Source organism: Rhinolophus hipposideros (genome assembly GCF_964194185.1).
Source record: "Rhinolophus hipposideros genome assembly, chromosome: 3".
In the NCBI taxonomy this organism is placed as follows: Eukaryota; Metazoa; Chordata; class Mammalia; order Chiroptera; family Rhinolophidae; genus Rhinolophus; species Rhinolophus hipposideros.
Window position 1 is genome coordinate 13,028,884 of NC_138049.1, and position 15,347 is coordinate 13,044,230.

General features: G+C 36.6%; 1 protein-coding gene across 14 annotated transcripts in view; it reads left to right on the plus strand.

Moving 5' to 3' along the window:
- The window catches only part of SYNE1 (spectrin repeat containing nuclear envelope protein 1), a gene marked incomplete at its 5' end in the record, with an annotated part of 420,585 nt that overhangs the window by 84,296 nt on the left and 320,942 nt on the right, over positions 1 to 15,347 (plus strand). For all 14 annotated transcript variants that reach the window (XM_081044694.1, XM_081044699.1, XM_081044700.1 and 11 more), the window contains 2 exons: positions 6,586 to 6,681; positions 12,480 to 12,563. In XM_081044694.1, coding sequence (XP_080900820.1) covers positions 6,586 to 6,681; positions 12,480 to 12,563 — 180 coding nt within the window. The remainder of the gene's footprint in view (positions 1 to 6,585; positions 6,682 to 12,479; positions 12,564 to 15,347) is intronic.

The following is a 15,347-nucleotide window of genomic DNA, read 5'->3' on the forward strand; positions in this document are numbered from 1 at the left end:
GAGTGGAAAGGCACTGAAATGTACACTGTTACACTCAGAACAGTGTTTCCAACATAATCACAAAATAAACACACATATCAGTTGTGCTTTATTTTCTTGCAAGTGACGGAACTTGATTGCAGATGACTTAACCCAGAAGTGAAATCTATGAACAAATACTGGGTGTCTCGAGGTATGGAAGGAAATGCTGACTGGGCAGGAAAAGGTTAATTCTGTAGGTTGCTGGGTTGCTGGAACCCTGTACATTCCAAATAAAGACTTGTCTTTGGGAGTGGTGCTAGACTGGCTCCTAGGAGATAACCTCTGGGCACCTGGAATGTTCCGTGTGGTAGGAGTGTGCTGTATGCCTCAGGCCTTGGGCCGAACTGTGCCACTTCCACAAGATCAGTTCATTTTGACAATGTATTTTATGGTGAACACCTGCTTTTGCTGGAGGACTCAGGGTGGGGAAGGGCTGGAGCCTGAGTAGCTGAGGTCAGCTCTGAAAGCGCTCCATGCCTACATGTCTAACGACAGACTCCAGATGAAAACTCTGGCACCAAGGGTCGGGTGAGCTTCCCTGGCAACACCTGACACGCACCATTACACATGGTGGCTGGGATAACTAAGCCTGTCACTGTGCAATTCCACTGGGAGGGAACAGACCACCCACCTCCGGAAGCTCGCACGTGGTTTATCCTGGACTCGACTCCATGTTCGCTTTACCTTTGCTGATTGTAACCTCTGTCCTTTCACTGTAATAATGTAACAATGAGTATAGCAGCCTTTCTGAGTCCTGTTAGTCCTTCTAGAGAGTCACAGCTGAAGATGGTCTTGGGGAGCCCTGACGCACCGACTAACCCAGGCTTGAGAAAGAAAAAGGCAGAGGGGCTCTTGGGGCCTCAGCAGCAGGACCTGCTGACACGTGTCCTTAGGTCATTGCCGTGTGACCACTGGCTTCAGCCATCTTCTGCATCCAAGCAGAGAACATGATGGGCCCAGCTCAGGTTGCTCACATAGCGAAACATAAGGGTGTAGCAAACGTGACTGCTGGGGGACATGGTGTGAGTTGGACTGACTTGTGTCGATGTCAGTATATATTCATAGACATGACGCTTCTAATATTTGTTAATATTTTTTTGTTTCTAGTAGAGTGGCAGGCACGTCAGCTGATTAGTTAATATTTTTATGTTGATATTAATAAAAGTCACATTTATAGTTTTGTGTATACAGAAAAAAAATAACAATCTTTATACTATGCTTCCTGTCTCACAAGGTGGCTCAAAGTATAATAAACCTGGGCTCAAACCTAGTCACTTACTAGGTTTGTGACCTAGGCCAATGGTTTAACCTCTGTGACATTCAGATTCCTTGCTTTTAAAGAGGGGGTGACAGTCCCATATGTAGTGGTTATGAATATTAAATGAAATAACATGTATAAGCCCTCAGCACAGTGCTTGGCACATTGAGATGTTCAAAAATATATTATTCATTCTTCCCTCCCTTCTTCTCCTTTTTTCCTTCCCTTTTTCATCCCTACTAAAACATCTACTCAATTAGAATGTATGAACATCTAAGCCATGGAAATATCTAGTAAATACTGGAATTTGCATATGTAGTACTATAATAGTGACCATTTTTTCATATCAATTTTTTGCACCACCATTTTAAAATTCATATATAATTTTTAAGTGTGAGAGTTCTGAAATTTTAATTTCATGCCAAATATTTATGTCTGATGTCTTTTTTTTCATCAAAATTATTCTCTTAATCTTTTTCCCCCTAAGTAATGTAATTGTTTCTAGGGAAATAAAATCAACATGTGGCTTAGTAAACATGGTCATCCCTCGATGAATAAAGTGATGAAAATAGATGGTGGATAAGGGTTAAATATGTACGAGTGCTTGTAGACTAGTAAAGTGACACAAGTAACTCATACATACACAATGTTAGAGAGTGGATTATTTTCCCAAAATACAGGAAATAGTACAAATTATATTCAAGATCCCTGTTCATTCTCATATTTTATAAAGTTCAAGGACAAACATTAGATCACTTGTAAGTCTTAAGAGAAAGGGAATGAATTTCATTACATGTCATTAAAGGGACTGTATAGCAAAAATAAAAGGACAGGAGAATAAAGAGAGAAAAGTGCTCTGTGATTCGGTTCCACTCATGAGTTAACTATTAAGAATGTAACCAGGCACAGAGGCATGTGCATTTTCCCTGAGTTTCCAAAGACTTTTAGAGGCCAGGCAGTCCTCTTAGCGTCAGAACTTAGGGTTTAAACATAGTTTGAGGAGAGCTTCTAGAGGGGGGTAGCTACAGAAGTGAAGTAACTCTTTCTCTCTTTCTTCTCTCCCATCTTCATCCCCTCTCCTCTCACCCAGTTAGAAGTTTCCATTTTTTAAACCACCTCAGACTTGGCATGAATATCTGTAGAATATCTAAATGTGATTGACAAGGCCAAGGAGAATGTAATTTTTCCAAATATTGTACAAAAAAGAACTTATTATAATTTTATGTTAATTTAAAAAAAGGATAACTGTGGCCTTGGAAAGTGCCTTATAGATTTCTATCTAGTGCTTGAAACTGCAAAATTGGTGAGCAACAAAACCACATTATTTTTATTTTCCATTAAGTCAGGTTCCAATAAATTAGCCTCCTTTCTAACTTCCTTTTGGTCTCTAGGACCATGACCTGAATCCTACCAAAGTAATCAGATTGGTGCCATAAGTGTTCATGTAACAAGTGTTCATGTAACAAGAGAGATTTTAGCTTCAAGGTTTTCTATTAAAATGATGCTCCAAAAAATAATTGTTATGCAGTCACAATAGTAAAGGTCTTCTCTGGTTGGTCATTTACTATATGTAAATGATACTTTGTGCAAAATGGGATAGAAAAATCTGTCCAATCATTACTAGGACTTTTTTATTGGTGTAATTTTTGATAAATGAAGGTTTGATTGTTTTTGTTGTTGTTGTTGTTGTTGTTTTGGTTTTATACAATGTTTGCATTGTGGGCAATTGGATAGAGCTTATCGAAATATAAATGTCATTGTCCAGTATGCATTTTTGTAAGCTCTTTGCAGTAAGATTGTCCAGAGGTTTATTTTCTTCCTCTTTTACTGGTTTCGTATTAAAATAAGAATGATTACATAATGCTAGAACCTATCATTCAGTGCGTTGAAAATATACCTGTATATTACAAATATAAGTGGACATATACATTTTTATTTTGAAGAGAAATATTTTCTCCCAGTTTCTATTGTGTGTGTCAATGGCCATCAGACTGTATCTCTTTGCTTTGTATAGAAAGACACTCATGGAAAAAATTTCAGAAGCAACTCGTATTTCCTATAAAAAGAGAAATTTTAGCATCATGATCCTATTTACATATATCTTCCTAAGATTCCAAAAGGTATTTGTAAATATCCTTGTTCAGTGTTTTTCAGTCACTAGCTACATACTTACTGACAACTAGTGCTAAGCCCTGTGCCTGGTATTAAGTATGTAAAGATGTATCTGACTTCTTCTTTGTGCTCAAGAAGCCCCATGATCTGAGTTCCTAAGGACACAGCTTTGTGAATAACTATAATGGAATGTGATCCTTCTGATCTCAACAGTGTACTTAGGATGGAAGAAGTAAATAATTCTAGTTGGATACCTGAAAAAGATTACATGTGAGCTGAGTGATGACAACTGACCAGAAATTTGCTATGGGGAAAAAGAGGAAAATGAAGCTGTTCTAGATGTCTGTGTTCACATCAAAACTATCTATTCTTCTCCGTGCACAGACTAAGAAACCCATCCATTCCTCCCACAAGTATTTAAAGAGTTCCTACTGGGAACAAGACTTTAAGAAACAAAATACTTCTATGTGTGTTTTGTGTTGCGTCCTATGATTGTTTAGAACCTGGAGACCATTTTTCTTTGCCCCTAGTATGTACCACATTTAAAGTTCCATTAAGATGGGCATAGGGCCTACAGAGATTTTTTTTCTTTGAGAAAATTATATTCATTCATTTAGTCAGTCATCAGTCAGTCAGCCAACAATAGACATTGAGAGCCTGCCGTGCACTCAACAATGTTTAGGAGAGAACACTTATGTGGAAGGAAGGATTCAAGAGTTGTGTGCTTCCAGACAAAATTTTCTAAAGAACAGAGGAGTCAGGATTGAGTTTGGTGAATGGCCACAGTTAGGAAGAAAGGAGAACGAGAAGGAAAAGAGGCCTGCAAACCAGGCAGGCTGAGCAAAGGGGTTTGCGGGGGAACAGATCAAGGAGACTGTGGCACCACCAAGTCCCAGTGCAGAGAGGCCAGTGGGCTCCTGCTCACGTGAAGGCCACTCCCAGGATCACTGTATCTGTGCAGCTGGAGGGAGCCGGAAGCAGGTGGGACATCAGGAGACACACAGGAGGAACAGGATAGGCAGAAGTGGGGTCAAGAGAAAATGTTCCTCAAAGTGGCAGAGAGCTGTGTATGTTTAAGGGCAAAATGGACGTATGGACGCAATTTATCATTTTTTTGGTGCCCAATATTTTGGAATATTTATTATTTCGTAAAAATTATCTGTCTTATTTAACTTTCTTTATGTATTTTCAGGTTAATAAAATATATGAAGAACTCTTTGTATTTGTATACTGAACATATCCCATATTTATGAACTTTTATTCTCATTGTTCCATTGTACTTAAATTATAAGATACAAATGGACATTTGCAATAATAGACCATATTTCTAATGATTACATAAAGCACACACAATAATTTTGATTTTTATTGCACCGAATAGTTTTCATTGTAAAGGCTCATTTTATTCTGAATAATTTTATTTGTATGCTTAGAATAAAAAGGCATTATTACATTTTTGCTCTCTAAATAATAAGCAGTGTCAATAGTAGAATTTAAAAGTGATTACAAATGAAAACTGTTATTTTTGAACATGTATTTCACAGCATGAGAACAAAATGTATTCAGTTGTTCATTTTATAAAGAGAGAAAAATGCACTTAAAATTAGAACTGAACCATTTCAGAGACTATAATTCATGCAGTCCTAAGAGAAATATAAATGCTTCATAGCAGTGGGTAGAGAAAAAGGCACATTTCAATAACACATTTGGTGATTAAATATCTCTACATAGAATTATTTTTTTTAAGATAGTTGAAAGTCAGGAATCCAGTCTCAGGCCTTTAACATGTTTTCAGAATCAGGAAACTATAGAGCTTGAACCCAGGTGATAAATAGAAAAATTCCTTACTCTGTGAGAAATCTGAGGACACCTACCCCCCACTGACCATCAATATTAGTATAATCACTACTTTCTTCTGAGCCAAGATAGACCTTAATTCAAGATTGGTTGAACCCCAGTATGTTAGGTATTTTAATGACCTTCATAAAAAATAAAAGACCCTCCATGAATTGAAAGTGGGCCTTGCCACCCAATACTATTCGGCAGTAAGAAAAGATGAAATAGGACAAATTGTGAAAACATGGATGGATCTTGAAAGTATAATGCTAAGCGAAATAAGTCAGACAGAAAAAGCAGAGAACCATGATTTCACTGATATGATATGTGGTATATAAACCAAAAACAACCAAAGAACAAGACAAACAAATGAGAAACAAAAACTCATAGACACAGACAATAGTTCAGTGGTTACCAGAGCGTAAGGGGGGAGGGGGGTGGTAGATGAGGGTAAGGGGGATCAAATATATGGTGATGGAAGGCGAACTGACTCTGGGTGGTGAACACACAATGGGATTTATAAATGATGTAATACAGAATTGTATACCTGAAACCTATGTAACTTTACTAACAATTGCCACCCCAATAAACTTTAATTTTTAAAAAAAGAAAAAAAAAACAATTTTGAAAAATAAAAAAATAGAAAAGAAAGAAAGTAGGCCTTGATTTATTTTCCTAGTAGTGGCAATGGATTTGCATTGATCAGTCTGTACTCTTGCACTTGTGATCTCCTGGGTTCAATGTCACACTGTGAGAGGTTTCCTAGATTGGCCAGGCTATGAAATAGAACATAGCCAGCCTACCCACCAAAGATGAAATCTGTACCCTTGGCTATGCTAACAGTGTTCCCACAGCAGGTCCGGAGCCAGGCAGGGTACCTGGGAGAGAATATCCTATGGAAATGTGGCACCTGGTTAAGGCCCGGTAATGTGCTCACTCAGAGTGAAGCTGGAAAGTTGATCATGTTTCTCTGGGGCACCTCCTGCTCCCCTTTTAGGTCCTGCTTTCCTGTCTCTCTTATCTTTTACATTGATAGTGCCCTCCTTTTTTTTTTTTTTTTTTTGCCTATTTCACACCATCCCACCCTTGTCAAAAATCCCTTTCTAGAAAGATGCTGGTAATATGTATTTATGAAAGCCTAAGTGTCAGGTCTCCTGAGGTTTTTGAATGTTAAATTTATCTCCAAAGGATTGTTTTTCTCTTACAGCTATCAAAAGGTAATTGCCGATCATATCCAAAATAAATCATTGAGGTATTTTAGAAATTTCTCCCACAAATTTCACAATGAAAGCAGAGGGACGACAGAGAGAAGCAGGTTTTGCATTTATTAATTAATTTATTTTTATTTTATTTTATAGCGGAAACCCCCAATGGTGGTAGAAGATCTTTTTGAAGACATGAAAGATGGTGTGAAGCTGCTTGCTCTCTTAGAGGTCCTATCTGGACAGAAACTGGTAAGAATTTTTCTGGGACCTGACTTGTCAAATTGTTGGAATTAGCAGTTGTGGAGTTAGGAACATAAAGGACTCTGCCCGTATAGGTGAAAGATCTTCCCTTTTGTAGTCAGTGACACACAGGAAACACTAGCTTGTGGGTCACTTCTGGGAGCAAGGAATACGTTTCCTGTCTTGTTCCCGCACACCTTCAGTAGATTGAAAACACTGTGTACTAGTAGCAACCTTAGAAGCTAAGAACTTCGTTGGTAATCATCATGGTAAATAATGCACATGTAGGGTGTCCAGGAAGCTTAGCTAAAACTAACATCTACCTCGCTTTAAGTGTTTGCTTTCCATTTGGAAAGGATTATTGGTTCATACCTGCGTATTTATATAGTTGTTTGTTGAAAATTAAGCTTGAAATGAACATGGCATTTTTTTTGTGTGCGCTTGGGGACATCCTCCATCATCAGTCACTTGTAACAGGAACAGCATGTTCAGAATCATTTGTTTTTATGTGCAGCGGAACCAGCAGAGTAAAAAACAACATTGACAGTGAGCTATAAAAAATGTTTCTCTACATTATCCAAATGATAAAATATTTATTTTTAATGGATTATTATTATTTTTTAATTTCAGAGTGGTAGAGAAGTAAGTAGTGTGCAAACATAAACTATTTATAAATGATGTTTAGCAGAATCAGTGATTACCACAGGGTAAGGGGGAGCAGGTGGTAGAAGATTGTAAAGGGAGTTAAATATACAGTGATGGAAAGAGAATTGACTTTGGGTGGTGAACACACATGCAATACATAGATGATGTATTATAGAATTGTACATTTGAAACCTACATAATTTTATTTACCAATGTCACCCCAGTAAATATAACAAAATTTTTAAAAATTAAGAAAAAGATATTGAACTTCAATAATAAATGAAGCTCAGGAAATAGTCTTCAGAATGTTGTCTAACACACTAGACATAGGGTCCAAAATTGGGAGTACTTATTTTCTTCTTTATTTTATCTTGACAAGAGTTATACAATCATTATTACTTGAATAAATTATTTTTTTAAGTGTTTTTGCCTGAACCTAAATTTCAGTTAATTTTGTATAGGGAGCCCTAAAAATAACTTTCGTAAAAGGGTTGTTTGTTGAAAAATACAAACTGATAGTAATTTTGTGTAAGTCATTTGTCTAATCTGATTAATATTGTAACAGATGCTTTCTGTGCCCCAGATGTCATTTCAGCTCATGTCTGATTTCAGCCATGGCAGTGGTGGACATCACCTCTGTATTCAACTCTAGCACTGGGGGCATATCTGTGGGGTTCTGCCTTCAGGGCTTATCAAAGCCACACATTTCACAAGGCAGCCCTCAAATGTAGGCGAGTTAATAGTCCCAATGGACACCCAACCAGTAGAGATGGGAGTCCATCAACAATGTTCTAGTCTGTCATTTGTAGGAGGGTCAATTCTGGGATGTATTTTATACATCTCATAGAGAGCCTTGTGGGATTCTCAGGGGGATGGAGCCCCAGTTTCCCACAGTGGAGAGCCTGAATAGTGCACCCTTTATTGGCCTTTCCCCATCCCCTGTTTCGCTTTCCACGCCTTCTCATTTCTGCTACCTGGGATCATCTCCCCAGTAAACTACACACACTCAAGTCCTTGTCTCAAGCTCTGCTTTGGTGAAATCAAACAAAATACATGTAAACAGCCAATGTGGAATATACAGACATGTAAATGAACTAAAGAAACTGGATTAGCAGTAGGATATAGGAGTCATTGAACTGAAGTATATACTCCCTTGATTGCCAGAAACCAGTCATCTTCATTAGTCCTCCTGAATTAAGCTATTTCCTAGAAGGCGGAAGGAGCTTCTGTTACAATTCAAATGGGTGTATTTAAGAAGTGTATTATTCTGTGTCAATATAATTCTGCCATTGTACTTGGCCAACAGTATACAGACACCTCCGTGGGCATTTAAGTGCCAAGCTAAATGATTCTAGCAAAAGTTTGTATTTTGATATAAGAATCCCACTTCTGTATAAATGCCCTCCTCATTCAGACATACATGTAGTTCGAATTATAGGATCTTAAAGCTAGGATCAATTTCAGGAATAATCTCAGCATTCTCATTTAACAGGTAGGGAAACAGACATAGAAGTAGTTTCCGATTTCACTGTTATTATTTATTCATATTGAGCCCTTCGAGATTCTGAATTACATAAATGAATTACTCTGAAATTATAGATAAGCCTTGGGACTCTTTATTTAAATTTTGAACATGTATACATTATGGTTCAGGACCTCGTTAAGATGAAAAGTGTCATTTAGAGGAATGAGTATCCTAGGCTTTTAGAGCTTTCAAAGGGAAAATGTGGGCAAGAGCATTTTCCACAGAACCATTAATACTGTTCAGGAAATTTATAATTATCTCACAGGTAGAACTCAATTAAGACTGTTATACTTACATCACAGTTCGTATAGCCCAAGACTCTGGCTCTGACCATGACCTTCTAGGAAATGTTTCCAAATGGCTTAGTATTCCTTTGGGCACCAGCAACTCAGGGTAAGGGCGGAACCTCAATATCCTTGGTCCCTTTAATACTTGGTCCAGTATTCTGTACAGGAAACTCAAGTCTCAGAAGATTAATACAGTGATATCCTCTTGTCACCCTCTTGTCTATGATTTTATTGAAGGTCCTAGGGAATTTTTAAATGATTATTCTTTAATTTCTCTACCTCCCTTGATTATTATTTGCAGAACATTTACTCTTCAAATCAACGAGTGCTTGTATGTTTTTAATGACGCATAAACATAGGAACACTAAATTTATTTTTACACTTAACATTTGGTAAGAATGTAAAGAATTACTATTGAAAAATTAGAAGTAATAGAAGTAATATGAATAGAATTTAAGAAATGCAGAGCAACTTATTTCTCATCCATTTTGTTAAACTTCTGTACAGTATTTTTAAAACTCTAACACTTTTCATTCAAGACGAGCCTAACAATCCACTTAAAAGTGCACAGGGGGCCCTCTTAGGAAATCGGATCATCAAAGACCCCTGCATGTTCACTAGGTGGATTTATTAGTAATCACATATTTAGAGTAGAACTCAAGTCTGCAACTGGGTTTGGCATCATATGTATAAATGACTACCTATCCATCTAACGTTTGTGGAGTTCTGTTATGGATAAGGCACTACCTTATCCCCCTAAGGAAAACAAAGACACATGAGTTATGATCAGTACCCTCAAAAAGTTAGTAGCCTAGTAGAAAGAATCGTTGTTTTCATTAAGGCAGGTTAAATTGTGTAAAATGGATGCAGTTATGAGACGGGACGATACAATAGGTATTTATAACTTACTTACTTAGCCAGAATAAATCCAAAGAAGAAAGGCAGAGAGAAAGTATTTTCCCTACTAGATATCAGGTCTTACAATGAGACTATGTCACTTAAGACAGTGTGGTATTGGTACAGCCATGGGTACCAATCCAGTAAAGTCTAGAAACAGACGAACATATGAAATGGAATTTTAGTGGATGTCAGTTCCGACGGGGGCAAAAAGAGAGTATTTAATAAGTGAAACAGAAAAATGGTTTATCCTAATAGAAAAAGATGACCTTGGATCCTTATCTCATGGCCTATATATAAAAAAAACAATAAAAAATGGAGTAAGACCTAATGGCAAAAACACTTTAAACTCTTAGAGGAAAATATAGGTAAATAGCTCTAAGACATCAGGATAAGGAAAAATAGTAAGGTACAAAATATCGACTATAAAATATTGCTACCTTTGACTAATATTAACCTTAGAAATGTTTTTAAATCAAAACCTCCAAGAGTGTGACTAAAGAAATTAAAAATTGGTCAAAGATATTCAAAATATATGTTGTGAAAGGATTACGAAAAGATTATATCAAGAATATATAAAGTACATCTTCAAAATAATGAGGACAAACAGGCCAAAGGGAAACTTGGGCAAGAGATGCAAAAAGGCAAAAGGAAGCATTACTAAAGAAAGGAGGAAGGGCTGTTTATGTCCTTGTTGATCAAATGAAGCACCAATGAAGACCACAATGAAAGACCAGGTTACAGACATTCAATTGAAAAAAAAATTAATATCTATCAAAATCAAATGTTGGACAGGCTTTGCATCCATAGGATTATATTTGTATTGCTGACAAGAGTGAAAAATAGTGCAAACACTTTGGGAGAGTTTGGCATTATTTTGAAGTTCAAAAGTCACATTGACTCTGATACAGCGATTCTATTCTTAGGTATATGAATCCAGGAGAAACTCTTTATGCTTGTCCTGAAGGTGGGATGTTGAATAATGATCTAGCAGCATAGGTCACAAGAGACGTAATCGGAAAGTGACCCACATTCACATCAAAAGGAGAGTAGATAAACGGCACATAATATAGCTGTCAAAAGGAATGAAATACATTGACAGACAACAATGTGGATGGATCTTAGGAATAAAATATTATGTGGAAACTTAAGCCTCAAAAGATTAATACGGTGATATCCTTTATATAAAGTTAAAAACTAAAATAAATATTATTTTAGGAATGCATATTCATAAAATGAATTTATATAAAGAGGAAAGCATTGGGTTTGATTTAGTGTGATGGTTGCCATGGATATAGGAAGACAGATGGATGGATGAATGGTGGTGGTACTGAGGGGTATGGCTTTCATATTTAATTTCTGGGTCCTCGCTTTGTTTTAGTTGGCAGGTTCATAGGTGTTTTTTACATTAAGACAGGTACTTAACTAAATAAGTAAGTGAGCCATACATGACCAATGATGGTACTATGTCATGTATAATACGTTCCCAAGTAATGATAAAAATAAAAAAAATTAGAAATCCATTTTCTGTTTAAATATATGTTTCAAATCATATCATACAGAGTATTACCTGGTACACAATTAACTGGAAAGTAAAAGATACTCGATTATGAACTTTAATGGGAGATTAACTAGTCCTGGTATCACAGAGAAGAGAGCATTTTACTAGTTATGTGACTGTGGAGAAATTATTTCACCTCAAGTATCCATTTGGTTCCTGTAGATGTAAAGGAGGCTAATGCCATCTACTTCATTGAAATTACTTTAAGTTTTACAATTAACATTCTACATGGCACATAGAAAGCACGTCATACATTTTAGTAATGCAAACACAGGTAACCAGAACATACTATTACGTGAATAACATTTTGATTCTCGCAGTCCTACTTTTTAACCTTGGCTTATATGCTCCGTTTATTTTGGTCATATGAACCGAGAAATGTTACTAATATTGTAAATAACATTTCATGTTAGTCTAACTGAAAAAACAAATGGTGAGTGACCAAGCATACTGTTTTTAAGACTTTGTTTTTTAGAGCAGTTTTAAATTTACAACAAAATTAAGAGAAATGTACAGAGATTTCCCATACCAACCCTGCCCTTGCACATGCAGCAGGAGTATTTTTCATACAAATGCTTCCTCACTTACAGGAGTGAGAGTCTCAATAGACAACACAGGAATGTGTTGAATTTGTGCTCTGAGACATGCAGAAACCTGAAAGGCAAAAGCATCAACAGATAAGCTGGGAATGGATGCCTTTTATTGAGTAAATTGGTACGTTTTCAAGGTTCTGCGTGGGTGATGCTCCTTTATGTATGTGCTAACCTTTGTAGAAATTGAGTAACACTGGTTGTTCCTGAACATGCTTCAAGTATATTTTAACACACAAATAGATTGTATAACTACCGTTCTGACGTGTGTGTTTGAGTCTATTCCTATGGTCCGTCTGTAGCCCTGTGAACAAGGACGGCGTATGAAGCGAATCCACTCTGTGGCCAACATTGGCACGGCACTCAAGTTCCTTGAAGGAAGAAAGGTAAGGGCAACCACACTGAAACACTCTCGGAAGGGCTTGTGGGCATACTGACGTTGTCAGTATTGACTGTCGAGTCCAAACTCTGCCTGTAATTTATACAGCATGCTCTTGCAATGCTATTGTGAAATAATTATAAATTTACAGAAAAGTGGCAGAAAAGGGGGACAGAGATTTGAAGTCCGTAGTTCACCCAGCTTCCTCTAATGTTAAGCACTTACACACGGTACATGTATGCGTGTACAATTCTCCAACCAGGGAAATTAAAATTGATATGATACTATTAACCAAAGAACAGACATTACTCTCCTCTCATCCATTTCCCTTCAATGTCTTCTTTCTGTTCCAGGATACAATGAGTAACACAACTTGCATTTTCTCGTTGTAGCTCTTCCACTGTCTTCCTTCTTTCCTTATCTTTCATAACTTGGGCACTTTTGGTCACTGCTGGCCAGTTATTTTGGAGCATGCCTCTCAGTTTGGGTTTGTAAGATGCTGTCTCATGATTATGTTGAGGTTATGCATATGTGGCAAGAATCCAAGGAAATGGTGTATTCTTTTCAGTGCACCCTATTTTGCATGTAGGATCCTGACACGTTTTACTGCTGCTGGTGTTCATTTTGGTCACTTGGTAAGCTCATCCACTGTGTTTTTTTTTATGGTAAAATTATTAATTTTGCACTATAATTGAGATTCTGCTAATATTCGGTTTCTTCTCAAACTTTGTTCACTGATTTTAGCATTGATTCCCTTCAGTAATTGTTTCTGTGCTGTTTGCCTAATGGCGATTTTGTATTTCCCTCATTCTTTCTACATGCATTAATGGGAATTGTACTGTAAGAAAAGGTGTCCTTTCTCTCCCCCCATTTATTTATTTTTTCAATTATTTACTTCAGCATAGACTCATGGATATTTATTTTTTTCTATAAGTATAAATTATTATTATTATTTATTTATTTTTACATTGTTGTTCAAATGGTTCCAGTTTTGGCCATTAAAAGTTTCTTCAAGCTGGCCCCTGCTTATCTTGAATTTTCTCTGCCCTAGTCCTGGAATCAACCACTTCTCTAATGAGGCTTTGTTTGTTTTACTAGCAAATGGCATTTAGAAACCAATATTTGGGTGCGATGTATATCCATTAATACTGAGGTTTTATTACTTCTAAGCCCTCTCAACAGACAGATCTAGAAAATATGTTTACAAACCTGGGGGCCTCTCTCTCTCTTTCTTCCCGCCATCCCCCCCCCCATAGCTTCTCCTATACATGTGTGTATAAGCCATTAAGTTCAAGCTGATGCTTCTGATTTCTGTCCACCACAAGGCTATTCTAGCTCTCCATTCCTGTTTGTTTTTTTCTGTCTTACAATGAAAACCTGACTTTAATCTACACTATACTCAATTGCTTTTTAGCTCTAATGTGCACATAAAATAGTTTTGGAATTGATAATCCATACCCCTATGAGAAACAGATTTGCTAAGTGGAGAACAGTATTTGTGTGCAATTCTTTTGGTCCTTAGCATTATAATATCCAGCCAAAAGAATGTTTTCCAAATTTATTTTCATTTGTATTTACTTCTGTTCTTCCCATCTCTTTTAGTGTGATTATGTTATTAATTTGAAATAGAGTTAGGTAACAAAGTTATATTCCATTTGGGTAACCCCCCCCCCGTACACACACACACACACACACACACACACACACACACACACACACACACACCTTCTAATTGACTACTTTTTCGGGGGAAATGAGGCATTCCTGTGATTCTAAGAGTAAAAGTTGGAGAAGTGCTACTCCTCCCTCATTCTTGCTACTCCATTATCATTTCCTTCTCTTTCACTCCCTTTCATATTTCTAGGTAACCAGTCTCTTAGTTTCTCATTTCTTTTGCACAGATGAGCAGATATATTTTCATATACCACCTCTTTCTTACATGAAGGGTTAACAACTATAGATACACTCTTGCACTTTGCTTTTTTCACTTAACATATCCTGGAAATCATCCAAATCAGTTCCTGGAGCTCTTCCTCATTCATCTTCACAGCTGCCTAGCATTCTATTGTCTGGATGTGTCAGTTTATTTAACCATTCTCTTGTGAATGAGCATTTAGGTTGTTCCTAATATTATTCAAATAGAAACAATGATGGAATTAATAACTGCATACCTACTTTCATATTATTGGAAGGGCATTTTCTGGATAAATTCCTAGAGGTGTGATTGCTGGGTCAAAAAATTAAGTGTGTATGTAGTTTTGTTAGGTGAGGTTTTGACATATTTCCCTCCAAAATGGTTATACCAATCCTGTTAGATTTGACCTTTTCTAATTTGTCAGAATTCAGAAAGTATGTGTTTTGCAGTACCAAAACCAGCTTTATAAATGGATATCCAGATATTTCTGGAAAATAAAATGATCAGTTATTTCTTTCTTTGTTTATATGCACTAAATTAATTCATGTACTTCACAATTGCATAATTACATACTCTCTATAAGGCAGAAACTCTGGAAAATACAGAATTAAAGAAAACTTAGAGAGTCTAGCTTTTAAATAATTTACATCTTGATAAATTCCCTTGGTAGAGTGAATCTGTATAAAGTTCAGTCAGTTCTCTGGAACATAAAAATAAAATTCCCCTATTAATTAATAGATTGGAGAAAAAAATGAATAACCTAATCTCTGAAAGGTATTGTTTGTAAAGAGGATCTGTTTTCACAGAAGACTTGTTTGCATAAGGTCCATTTTCACAGAACAATCCTAAGTAATATTTTTTATAAGGTAGAGAGTT